Source organism: Haliaeetus leucocephalus, unplaced genomic scaffold, assembly GCF_000737465.1.
Source record: "Haliaeetus leucocephalus isolate CR32 unplaced genomic scaffold, Haliaeetus_leucocephalus-4.0 Scaffold306, whole genome shotgun sequence".
In the NCBI taxonomy this organism is placed as follows: domain Eukaryota; kingdom Metazoa; phylum Chordata; class Aves; order Accipitriformes; family Accipitridae; genus Haliaeetus; species Haliaeetus leucocephalus.
The window spans coordinates 7258223-7270873 of record NW_010972742.1 but is presented as its reverse complement, the minus strand read 5'-3'; the positions used below and the strand labels follow the sequence as shown (position 1 = coordinate 7270873).

At 43.3% G+C, this 12651-nt stretch overlaps 1 protein-coding gene across 1 annotated transcript in view; it reads right to left on the bottom strand.

The window, feature by feature from the left end:
* Positions 1 to 220: 220 nt before the first annotated feature.
* The window catches only part of BRINP1 (bone morphogenetic protein/retinoic acid inducible neural-specific 1), an 87511-nt gene continuing 75080 nt past the window's right edge, over positions 221 to 12651 (bottom strand). The window contains exons 7-8 of the mRNA XM_010571004.1: positions 7975 to 8197; positions 221 to 1636 (exon numbers count right to left, since the gene is read on the bottom strand). Coding sequence (XP_010569306.1) covers positions 496 to 1636; positions 7975 to 8197 — 1364 coding nt within the window. The 3' untranslated portion in view covers positions 221 to 495. The remainder of the gene's footprint in view (positions 1637 to 7974; positions 8198 to 12651) is intronic.

The window sequence follows — 12651 nt, the reverse complement described above, 5'->3', positions numbered from 1 at the left end:
CCATTTACTCCCACTATAGGAATAATGGCAGTTCTTTTACATTTACATATAACTCTTGTTTGTTTGTTTTGATTTTTTTTGTCTCTTTGTCTTGGCACCTGCATAGCAGAAAACTTTACAGTTCGTTACAGAAGTTTGCCCCGCTCTCTGCTCCTCCCTTTATTTACTCTGCTGCCCCTGAGGACTAGCAAGCAACACCCTCAAGGTCAAGAGAGAGTAAGGTGTTACCCTTTTATGACGGATTATAGAAATAACAAACATGCCTGACAGTTTTATACAGCTGCTAGAACGGGTTTAGTTTTCAACAAATGAAGAATTTCCTCTTTTTTTTCTCTTTTGTATATTAATTACATTTTACAAATCTTGGTTTTCTCCCCTTTCTTTACTTTACCCCCACTTTTCTTTCTTTCTTTTTACTTTTTTCTATTTTTTTTTCTCTTTTATTTTTTTACAGCAAAAGGATCAATCACCAACATGTCCACTGAAAAGTCCGGGTTAGCAGAGTTTGGCTGTCATCTGGTCCGACTGTTTGAGGATCTCGGTGTTGTACAGGTCTAGAGCATGGTTCACACGGATAATCTCGCTGTTGGTGAGTTTCAGGCGGTGCTTGAGCATACAAGAGAACAGATCCAGCTGGGGCTTCCCTGGGGCCACGGGAGGCGCCAGTCTATTGATTCGGTCCCGAATATCCAGCAGCAAGAGCATGACAGAGGAGGAAGAATAGAACTGCCCACCTTGCGTGTACGACTGGTTGACCTGCTGCACAGCACTGCGCAGTAGGTCAGCATTAAAACGCAGGCTGTAGCCATACACCTGCACATCCGAGATCTTGATGTAGAACTGACGCTTGGTGGGGTCAGAAAGGTCCACGGGCCCTTGGCCAGTCTCGTTACGCAGTAGGGAGGGCAGCCGAGTCCGGCTGCGTAGGTAGATGTGGACAGTCTCAAAAAAGGTTTTCCACCGGTTGCCCAGTAGCAGGGTCCAGTTGTAGCACTGGCTGTTTTGGAGGCGGATTTTCTCCCAGCGTGGGTAGCCGTACTCCCCAAAGGGCATGTTCCAGCCCTCAGAGTGACTCCCGCTGAACGGGTTGACGTAGACAAAGAACATGGGGTCCAGGCTGCTGTTGCGCATCTGGCAGATTCGCATGGAGATCCCGATCACCATGTGGATGAAGTCCATCCGGTTCTTGTTGCTCTTCAAGGTCAGGGACATGCGTTTGCGCCACCTGGGGTCGAAGAAGGTGTCCAGGCGGATCTCATTGCTGATGAAAGTGGTGTGCACGTACAGGCGAGAGTCCATTTTCTGCAGCAGGTACTTCAGCTCTAGGTCTTGGAAGTCCAAGTCTGTCTCAAAGCTGATGAACTGCTCACTCCGCTCCGAGTCTACGTTCTGAGGCTCGCAGCGACCCCGGTAAAGCTTATAGCCCTTGTTGCATGAGCCGCAGAGAGAGATGTTGGCAAGGCTGCACATGGCACAGCTGTTGTTGCCCCCAATGATGCAGGGGATGGGGCGCTGGCACAGGCTGGTGCCACCATGGCAAACGCAGCTCCGTTGGCTTTCCAGAAAGGTCCCCCAGAACCCATTCTCGTTGCAGTAGAGCAGGGACTGGACCCGAGTAAGCCATTCCTGTATTGTCCTGCAGGTAGGAAGAAGAAAGCATTAGCATTGTAGAGCCTCACAGAGTCTTTGTTGTTAGCATCTTACTAGAGCCACAGTGTTTTCAGGCACATATCTGAGGCAGAGCTCTCAGAACATTGATGCCCTGCCGTGGCATCTGGGAGCTATTCCAGTCTATTTCTAGACTGAATCTTTCATCTGCTGTGTACTCCTTTGGTGGAGAGCAAAAGCCCTGTAAGAAATAGCTAGAAGTTAGAATTGATCATCTGAAGTCTCTCTCTTCACACTGCTCTAGGAGCTGAGACTGACACAGTCTCCTGCCAAGGATCCCATCAGTGCCACAGTGACAACATTCAACCATGGGAACGGAGCTGATAAAGCCATGCCAGAGGCTGAGGTGCTATCAGACATTGTAGATCAGCGTAACTCCTAGGCTAGCAGGAGAAAACTCCTCTCCATGTCATTGGCAATTCTCCCCACTCCAAAAACAGACCAGTAATGGGATGAGGCAAAGCTGGTAGTAACCTTTGCTTATAGTGCAGAGCTCAGTAACAGCAGAAAAGAGGGTGGAAGTCAGGGTGCATAGAGACAAAGCTGCTAGAACAGCTTCTCCTTTAAAAAAATCTGCTGCTAATTAACCTCATCTTATTGCCTCTCCCCTTAACAAGCAGCCACACTCGCCCATTCTCAGGGCCCACCACTCCCATAATTGCTATATCAGCACCCTCACCTCCACATCCTGCAGCCCTGGAATGACTCCTAATGAATGAAACTGCAACTCACGCTTGCTTTTTGTATAACCCACTTGCGATGTTGCCTTGCTGCCCCCTTCTCCCCCCTCCCCACCACCCCGGGAAATCTCAGCACAGCGACTCCTTTCTCAGCAGCCTTCAGCAGAATGCCTTGTTCAGACGCCTGCTCCCTCCCCTCTGCCTTCGCCCCCAGCTAATGAATACTTCATTGTCTCCTCTGGGCAAAAAGTTCTTGGTAGCGCTGCAGTGAGAGGACTGGCTAATGACAAATTAGGATTCAGTCCCTGTAGAACGGGAGGAGTGATTATGGACAGAGGCTCTCAGAGCTGGATTAGTGAAATTCATGGCACCTGCATCGCCTGACCTCCGAATAATCATTAAGCTGTAGGCTGTATCAAAGAAGGCATTAAATGATACAGCAGCAAAGAACAGCAAGATGATTAGGGGGAGGGAGCAAGTGGAGGGATGAGAGTATAAAACAGAGGAAAGCACTGGAAGGAAAGAAATAATCAAGGAGCAGAAGCAGAAAGGGTAGAGGAAGAAAGAGGGGGAAAATACACAGGTAAAAGGAAAAATAAGAAAGAAATGCAGTGGGCAGGAGGAATAGGAATGGAGAAAAGGGAAAACTGAAACAACAGCAACAACTGAAAGACATAGGACAGGCAGGGATGAAAAGAAGCAGGAAGAAACTGAGTGAAAGGAAAAAAAATGAGACAGAGTGAGAAAAAAGGAAGTGCATTAGCAGGAAAATTCTCAAGCCTTGGATGTGGGAAGAGAATTTTCACATTCCTCCTGTGGTACAGGGCTGCCAGGGTCTCTTTCCCCTATTCACAGCTAACAGGAGCTCACCTGCTAGTGGAAAAGACAAGGTTGGCTGGGGAGCAAGGCAGTGACCTCTGTAAATATCTGCCATAGAGGGAGACGGTGACAGCCCTGGTGCCTAGAAAGTGCAAAGGACTCCTCCTGGTTTCTAGGACAGCTCAGCACAGTGTGACTGCAAAACACGTTGCTGACAGCAACAAGCACTCTCAAAACCATCCCCTGGGGGCTGAGTCTGCCTTCTGCTCATAGGTGAATTTTTGCTCAATTTCAGCAATACAAATATTTTTCTACCCCATCTGAAGCCTTGCAGTTCCTATTTGGAAAGCCAGCTGAATGCACTTGAATTTAGCAAGGCACCCAGATTCCAAGTTTTAATCTTCCTAAGGCGCTGTGAACCCACCTTGATTCTTGATGCACCTCCTCGAAAGCTTCTTTCTTTGCTTCTAACCACTAATCTAAGCATGAAGCTGAGGAATACCAAGTAGATGATGAACTAAAACCAAAGCAACCCTCCAATAGACACACACTGCCTACCTGGGTTCCCTGGTTTGGGGGAAGCACAAGGTTCCTGCATGCTGCCTCTTCCCATGATTGGGCTTGATGACAACAATGAAAATCAGAGGTTGCTTTGAAGGGAAATCTCCTGCAGCCCCAAGCTTCATCCCTAGCTCCCACTCCCACTGTAACTTCTACCAAGACAAGGACAAGGAGAAGCCCAGAAGCACAAAGAAAATGAAAAGCGGCGGCAGCAGGCTGGTGGCAGACAGATGGTAAATGTCCAGCTCCATCATGTACCCTCTCAGCATCCCTGCCCCTGTCCGTGAGGTGAGGACAGTAATTCCCTGATTTCCACAGCTCTCTCCATGGTCACATTTGTTGCTTTTTGTGTAGACTGGGCTTCCAGGTGAGGTAGTAATGGTTGCTTATAGGACTAAAGGTGGTTTCTGAGGTGGGTTTGATGAGGTATTCGGCACTGTCGGAGGTGTGCCTCTGTGCACATACTGCTGCCATTTTCGTACAGCTGCCAATAGCCTCATACAGCTGCATAGGCAAACGACAGCCAAACACACGCTGAACAACTCCTGTGCATAGATTTCAATTCCAGCTCTGTGCAAGTGACCGCGACTCTCCTGATTTCCTCGTGCACTGGTGAGTGCACAGGATTCCCTGTTTATTTCTGCAGTGCTGGCTTGATGCTTTACACAGGTTTTACATGTTGATAATGCCATTGAGTTCACAGGACAAGGACTGTCAGGCTATACAGCAGGGGACACAATAACAGTTAGAGTAAGATGACCATACCCTGCCTGTGTTAGGTGTGTTCTGTCTTAGGGGGGAAAAAAAAAAGCTATCCTTCCGTTCCTGATCAATTTTGTGGAGGAAGAAGTGGAGGAGAATGGGAGAAAGAGGGTTGTTTTTTTTTGGGGGGGGGGGGGGGGTATATGTCTTAGCATTCAGCAAAGACACAAGTAGGACAAAAAAAAAAAAAAAAGGCGGCGGCTACCTACCATCTGCTGATGGCAGCAATAAAGGACATAATTAAATGAAAATGCAGAACCCAGGGCAGAGCTGGGCATCGGCTACAAACATGACAATGGGAAGTCTGATAGAGTGTGAGAGAGGAAAAGTGGTATAAATAACCCCATTTTGTCTTGCAACTGGGACAGGATAAGAATTTATGCAGGACCAGTCACAGCCCTTCAGCTGACAGGAGGTAACTTCTTAAAACACACACCTATGATGGCTCAGACTCATGTGAATATGACCAAGAGATGTCAGGGCAGAAGGAAGCTGAAAAGAGCCACTGTTTAAGAGCTGAAAGCCAGTAGCAGAGTAGCCATTGGTTTTCATTTTAATTATTTTATCTTTATTAAGGAGTCATCAGTTTATCTTTCTTCCTCTTAATATCATAGCAAAAGTTATCTTGCCTAATGTTTGCTACCTCTGCCAGTTCAAAGTATAAAGTACTAGAGCATGTAAAATTAAAAAAAGGAAAACTATGTCTTCAAAGGTCACTATCAAGCAATTTTACATTCAACTTTAATATCTTGCATTCCAAAACTAAAATAAAAAAAAATTACATCCAGGCAAAGCTATGAATGAGAGTTGTTTCACAGTGTTTTCTTGCTGTTGCTCACCGGAGACATGCAAGTTCCCTGGCAGTGCTGGGAACTGGGAGCCAGGTAATCATGCAGAGCTGTTTCACCATTTAAAACCTATCTGTTGTGACAAAAAAAATGTTTTGCAGGACAGCGTTGGGCTTTCAGATCAGAAGCAGAGGTCAGGTTATACAGAAAGGTGATGAATAATTTTCTCTCCTCCTGACTCGTCATCCTTCAGGATTAATCAGGTCTGGGGAGGGGAAGAAGCTGATGGGTGTCCCTTGAGACAAAGATGCAGCTTTATTGTAGATGGTGTCTAAGCTGATTAGAAAACCAAACCATACCAAAACAAAAAATAAACAAATAAACAAACCCACCCACCCCCCCAAAAAAAATCAAAAACCTGATCCAGCAGGACAGATTCTTTTTTTTTTTTAATTGCAAGAAAAAAGGTAGGGATTTAACAAGTTTTCCATTGCATATTCACCTTTCACTTTCCAACCAGCACTAGCTACTGTGGAGGTACTTTGGAGCTTTCTGTATGGAACAGTGAAGTAAAAAATGCTATTTTTATTCTCAGCAGCTGTGAGATGTATTCTTAACTAATGACAATTTGGCTGGAGCCCAGAACATGTATCAACCACCCCCCCTCCTTTGGATGTTATTTATATTTTACATCCAGAGTTTAAAAATGCAACTATAGGTACTCATTCAACATTGAAGCTTTAACAGCTGAGGAGTGGTTTCTTTTTTAAACCAACAAACTTGCCTGCAAAGAGATGTTTTTTAAGCAAAAGCAGTGCAGAGCAAATATATATATATATATATATATTTCCTTCTTAGCTATTGCAAAAGGTCATGGAGAATCAGCCTAACTGCCAAAATCTCTACTCTTTCTTTCTTTTGGAAACGCCATGTCTTCCTTTCCCTGAGGACAATCAACAGCAATCCTATTTCTTTTTTACATTGCTTTTGAATATATAAAGTAGGCTCACTATTATCTGTATTAAAGAGAGAGAGAGGCTTGCTCTTAATAGAACCTTTCCATCTTTTCAAAGCCACTGGTATGCTTGATAAGTGTCTGTCGTTCTGTACAGTAGCAATTAGAAAATTAGAGTATTTCCAAGCCCTGTGAAAAGAACGATGAAATGCATACCTCTTCCACTACACATCTGTCTACCGAGCCCCTCCCCGGCCTAGCTACAAATGCAGAATGACAAATAAGAAAAGGAATGATAATATGCTTTGTGGTGTTGACTTAAACAAATCAAGCACATCAGTCACTTGAAAATCCAGCTGTCATCATCCATTTCGTCCTCCTTCCCTCAGATTTTATAGTATTAGTTGGAGGCTCCCTTTCTGCGTGGCTGACTTTTTAAAATAGAAATGTTAAAGACATATTTATCTGAATGCAGCAACATGGTTGGCTGGATATTTGCTCGCTGCTGCTTCATTTTGTTGTTGTTGTGGCACAACTGGAAATAATGCCTGGACATGCTTGTGACTCCTCTACCAGTTGGCTTGTTTATAGCAGCTCAGCCAGTTGGCAGGAATGGGCCAATTTTAGGAAGTTCTCCAAAGACTTTTTTCATAATCTCTTAAACTTAATAAATGTTTCTCCTCATCCCTAGTAAGTCCATCAAGTCTTTGTCCAGAAACATGAGATTTCTTGGTAATTAAAGAGATGTTAAGCCCTGGAAGAGTTTCCTGAGCTGCACAGTGATGAAATGAAAACTCAGTGTGTTTAGCGGCCAGAGGGCTGGGTAATAACAGGACACAGCACTCAATCAGTTAATTTTCTCTTGAGACTGAATATTTAGGTAAAGAAGGAGGTGAAAAAACAGTTCCTCTACAAATGTTAACTTGGCCTGACTCTTCCAAGAGAAGCATGGAAGAAAAGGCACTTCGACTCATTTCTTCTAAGATTTTCAGTATTAACTTCACTTCGGGCAATGTAGAAAGAAACAGCAAGAGATATTTATAAAAATCCATGGATGCAAGCCTCCAAAAATTATTGGAGGCAATCTTAAACTCAGTCATAGGTCAGGGCTGAAAGGAGCCAGCAGGAGGTGACTATTGGATATCAATAGCTGCTGTAGCTGTAATGGAAAATCTACTCTCTCCATCTGTAGTAACATCGGTAGGCTTCTGGTCAGTGCAGGTTTGCACGTTCACTCTGCATTTTGTAGAAGAGATGTGATCTATTCCAAGGGAAAGTAAAGCTTCCCTTTCACTCTCCCTATACTCATTGAGGAGCACAACTCAAAAATGGGCTGAAGCATCTTGTGCTCCATATGTCCACTTTAACAGCAAATGGAGGCTTAAAGCTTGGCTGTGGTACATGAGGGAAAACTGTTTAAAAAGCAGCTTAGTCTGCTTGGCTGTCTGATGTCAGCCCTGCAATATTCTTGCGGAACACTACAGAATAAGTGGGTGCCCTTCACCTGGGTAGGTAAGACCACACAGGAGGGATGTGAATATGTTTAGATATGTGACAAAAGGTTTCTTACACCTCCAGAAATTTTAGCCCACTCCCAGACTTTACCATTATTCCCCCATATCTCCATGTTAGCACACCCTATATCCAAACACTTTGGCTGTGGGGTTTAGGTCCAAGCCCAGGCTCAGCTCCATCAGTCACCCATCACATCACACCCATCCTCGATGAAGGATGAAGGTACCTTTCTCTAGGCAGCTGGTGGTTAGGATTGTGCCGACACCGGACACTGAGGCCAAAGAGTTTGCGGGCAGTGCGCTGGATCTTCTGGCGCTGGGCTTCCAGGGAGCTCTGCAGCAGCTTGTAGCGGTTCTGCAGATCCCAGTCATTCCCCCAGTGCTGGTGGATGCTCCCAATGGTCAGGAAGTGGTTGCTAGGTAGCCTTTTCATGAAGGATTTAAACTCATCTGGAACACATAAAAACGTGGAGAAATACGGAGGTTTCCGAACTACAACAAAGTTACAAAGCTTTTCATTAGCAGGATGGAGAAACGGCAATGATGTATGAGGCCATCAGTGCTCTGCTAAAGGAAGGTGATGTCCATTAACTCACTGGTCCGTCTTTCTGCCCCAGGAAGCCCACTAATTCCATGGCTGATGCCGCTCCCGTATGGGAAATGAAACTCAGAGAGTATTAGGGTGAAACAATACGGTTAATGTGTACAGGGTGAAGAAAAAAAAGAGAGCAAATTCCCTGGAGTATGGGATTATAGTCTAGGGGCTATGAACAAAAAGCGGGGAGTTGTAATCATTGTCAGTTAAAGAGTTCTCATTTAAATTGTTTTTCAGCTGCTCCTAAAATGCCATTTGTTGTTCCAGTCAAATCACTTTGTGGTGTTAAAAAAAAAAGAGAAAAAAAAGCTTTAAAAAAATCCCCAGAGGAAGGGTTTTGATTGTGTTGAAATGTCCTTCTTTCTCATTTTTTAAAAAGAGCATTCTGATTCTTTTTTCTCATTTAACTTCATTTGAAGTTAAATGAGTTGCTTTATGTAACGTTGAAAATAAAATAAAATAGTTTGCAGGGCTAAGGTCAGAACAAAATGTGTCGATTTTAGCCAAAGGAAAAATCTAATTGATCCAAAAATATGTTGTTAAATGTTGTTTTGTGATGACTTTATTTCTGTTTGGTTTTGTTTGATAATGAAAAAAACATTATATAGAGTTTGTTTGAGGTTTTTTCATCACAAAACAGAAAATCTGATACTGTTTCTGCTTATGTCCACCTCTTTCTTCCTAACTGAGAAGTATAGTTTGCTTAGACTCTGATTACCAGACTGGGATATCCTCATATGGAAAAGACAGATGGTTCCAACTTTCTCAGTAGAAAATACCCCAGTTTTTGATACCAGAAAACTGTTTGACACACTGAGATCTTGAGAAACACGAGAAGTTGTCCAGCAAAAAAACCCCTAGAAAGTACAATAAAGAACAAAGTTCTGCACCAGGAGAGAACAACCCCACGCATCAGTACAGGCTCAGAAACAAGTGGTTGAATAACAGCTGCTAGAAAGGTCCTGGGGGTTGTGGTGGGCACCATGCTGAAGGTGGGTCAACACTATGTTCTCACTGGAAATAACACGAACTGCGTACTGGGCTAAATCCAGCAGGTTGGGGAAGTTAAGATTCCCTCTTCTTGGCATCACTGAAGCTGCATCTGCATTTCTCTGCCAGCTTTAGGGACACCCAGTTAAAGATGGGTGTTGAGAAACTGGAGAGGGCACAGCTGGGGGCTACTGAGATGGTCAAGGGCCTGGAGCACAAGTCCTACAAGGTCAGGTGGAGGGAGCTGCACTTCTTTAATCTGGTGAAGAAGAGGCCAAGGGGCAATCTAATTACAGCCTACAACTGTTTAAGAGGTACTTACAAATATGAAGGAGAGAAACGCTTCTTATTAGAGACAGATGATATAACAAGGAGTAATAGACAGTTTGCAGCTTAAGAAGTTCAAGTGATTTATTAAAAAACTTCTTCACTTGGAGGTAATGCAGCACTGGAACATGCTGCCCGGAGATGTGGAAGAATCTCTCATTTTAGACTCTGCTAGACAAAACCATGGCTGACCTGATCTAGTGCTGGTGATAGTCCTGCTTCCCTGCCATAAACCCCACAAAGTATCCAAGAAGAAATGCAGCCATCTTTTCCTGTAAGTTCTCTACATTATTTTTCTTCCTTTCCTAACCTTTTTTTTTAAATTCCTTCATCCAATTTTCAGAAGGAAAAGAGGACAATCACCAAAAAAAGGGCAAAAAATGAAAGCTTGTAAAGGCCGGTATCTTTTTAAAAAAAGAAATAATCCATAGAATTATTGGAGAAAATCAGACTAGATAATTTACAAGCTATCGCACAAAGTTTGTATATATTTGCCTAACAGTTTTCCTATTATTCAGCAACTTGTAGTTCATGCTTAACTGCCTAACAAAGAATATCAAGGCATTAGTCAGTACCATCATTACATAGATGGTAAATGGATGTTCATGTCCTACTCGTCACATGGTGAAACCGAGCACCTAATAAAAATAATTATCATCATTGCACTATCAAGATCCACGGGACATCTGCTTATCTCCTTTCTTCCCCAAAGGTAACTGAGATTTTTTTTGTAATCATCTCTCAGGTTTTCATTCTATTTGTAATGCTGCTTTCAGTGCCCTTCTCCTCCCCAAAAATGATTCTCTCCTGTTCAGTGGTCCTCTGAAACTATCATCATGTATAATTGCTTCTGTTGACCATGCTGATTACTCCTGGTACCTTTCAGCAGTAAAAGCCTTGCATTTGCTTCCCGCCCCTTATAAATCAATTTCCTCAAAAGCCTGTTTGTGCAAAAGACCAAGCTCTTTTCCCTCTGATGATGAATGTGCTACATTTTTCATAGAGACAGGTAAGGGAGAAATTTCAGTGCAGTGTGCACATTTTGATACTGCAGTGCAACGTTGGGGGAAAAACAAATGAGAAAAGAAATCTGACAAAACAAAAGCTGGATGGGGTTGTTTTTAAAAAGGGGGGGGGGGGGGTGAAAAAAGAAAATACTTTCCAAAAATAATAGTTTCTTCATTATTTATTTATATTTATTTATAACTATCCCTGGAGGCCCCAACCAAGACTATGGCTGCATTGTGCTAAGCCCTGTAACTGTCTGGGTATACTTCATTTTTAAACCTGAGAATTTCCAATGAACAAATAAGTCTGTCTGCATTTGGTTTTTTTAATTTATCTGCACAGATAATGTTGATGATGGCTAGGACTACATCTCCCATAATGCAACATGGCCTCTTTTTGCCGAGTCACCCAGTCCCTGCAGGCAGTCCCATGGCAAGGACTCATCATCGCAGGTGGTACAGGGCAGAGGGTCCAGCCTCTGGAGAAGAAAGGTGGCATCACAGTGAAACGGCCAAGTCAAACATCTCTGTCAAAGATGAAAGTTTCATTTTTCCAGTGCTTGTCTTTTCAGTTAAAAAAAAAAAAAATCACATTTTCATCAGAAAGCAATAGTACTGAAAAAATAACAACGCTATGACTTTTAATCAAAAGGCTGCTTTAAAATCCAGAATCACAGTTCTGATGCAGAATTTTTTGGCTAGCCATACTAAAATGCCAAGAAGGCGGCAGTGTTATTTTTCTCAATTTACGCATGAGCAATGAAGCACAGGACTAAGAGAGCTCCTGGGCTGATTTAAAGCAGCATCAGTTCACTGCAGCCTCCTTGACTTTGAAGATGCTATCCCAAATCATACCAACTCTTGATTTGCCCCGCACGATTTTTTCAAATTGACGTAGGAATCCAACACAGATCAGAAATAGAATATAGATCTTTTAGGCTATCAGCAGCTTCCCGTGCAAATGGTATTTGCTTTCAGAGCACTCATGTGCCTTTCAGCCCACATATTGGAAAAGCCTTCAGATGTCATTAGAGATTTCTTTTCTGCTGTTCATAATGAAGAAAATCCTCTAGTTATCGGGAATATTTATTGTAACGAAGCAAAATACTAATACTATAGTCTTTTGTGATAGCAACTTTCATCTCAAAGGATAAGTTCATGCATGATGCAACAAAATTATGAATGAGATGCAGCAGCTTTAAACATAAAGATAATCATTCCATCTAGCCCTGAAAAAAATCCAGCCCTGGGTGGAATATGGCTACAGCCCAGCAGAGAACTGTACTGCAATGTGTCACTTTAACATGGCAAATGAAAAACACCTTCCTCTGTTGAAATCTCAAGGGGAGGGAGACTGAATATCATTATCTACTACAGTCTTTGCTTAGATCGATTGCAACAAGTACAGAATGTAACAGTAAAACAATCACTGTGGGACTGTAATTATTCTCTCTCCATAGGGCTCTCACCTTCTAAGTGTCTGGGTTAGATCCCCTGGGAACATAAAGGGGTTTGATGAGTGGTGGCCAACATGTGGCTCTTGAGCATCTTGTGTGAAGATCCTGTGCCAGAACTAGCAACTAGCAATACATATCTAGTGGCAGAGCTGTGCTGGCAGGCACAGCCAGTAATCCTAATTTGTGTAATACTGAGCTAGCAGAAGCTTCTGAAATACATATTTCTGATTTGCCCTGGTGTACCCACCCCATCCACGAACCTATAGAAACTCCCAGAAAACCACTGACCTCTTCAGCTAGTGACCTACTTCTGGAACTGCCCCAACCTTGTAGCTCCCAATAGCATATTGGGGGGGTCATGTCAAGACAGTCATCAGCCGGGCCATTAACTACTACTCTGACTTTGCTCAGCTGAGCACCAAGTTGACAGCATGAATTGGACATAAGAATCTGTGCAACAGCAGACACAGCAGCAGGGTCCACATATTGAAGTATGAAGCAGTCCTCAACAGCCCATTGAGGAAACAT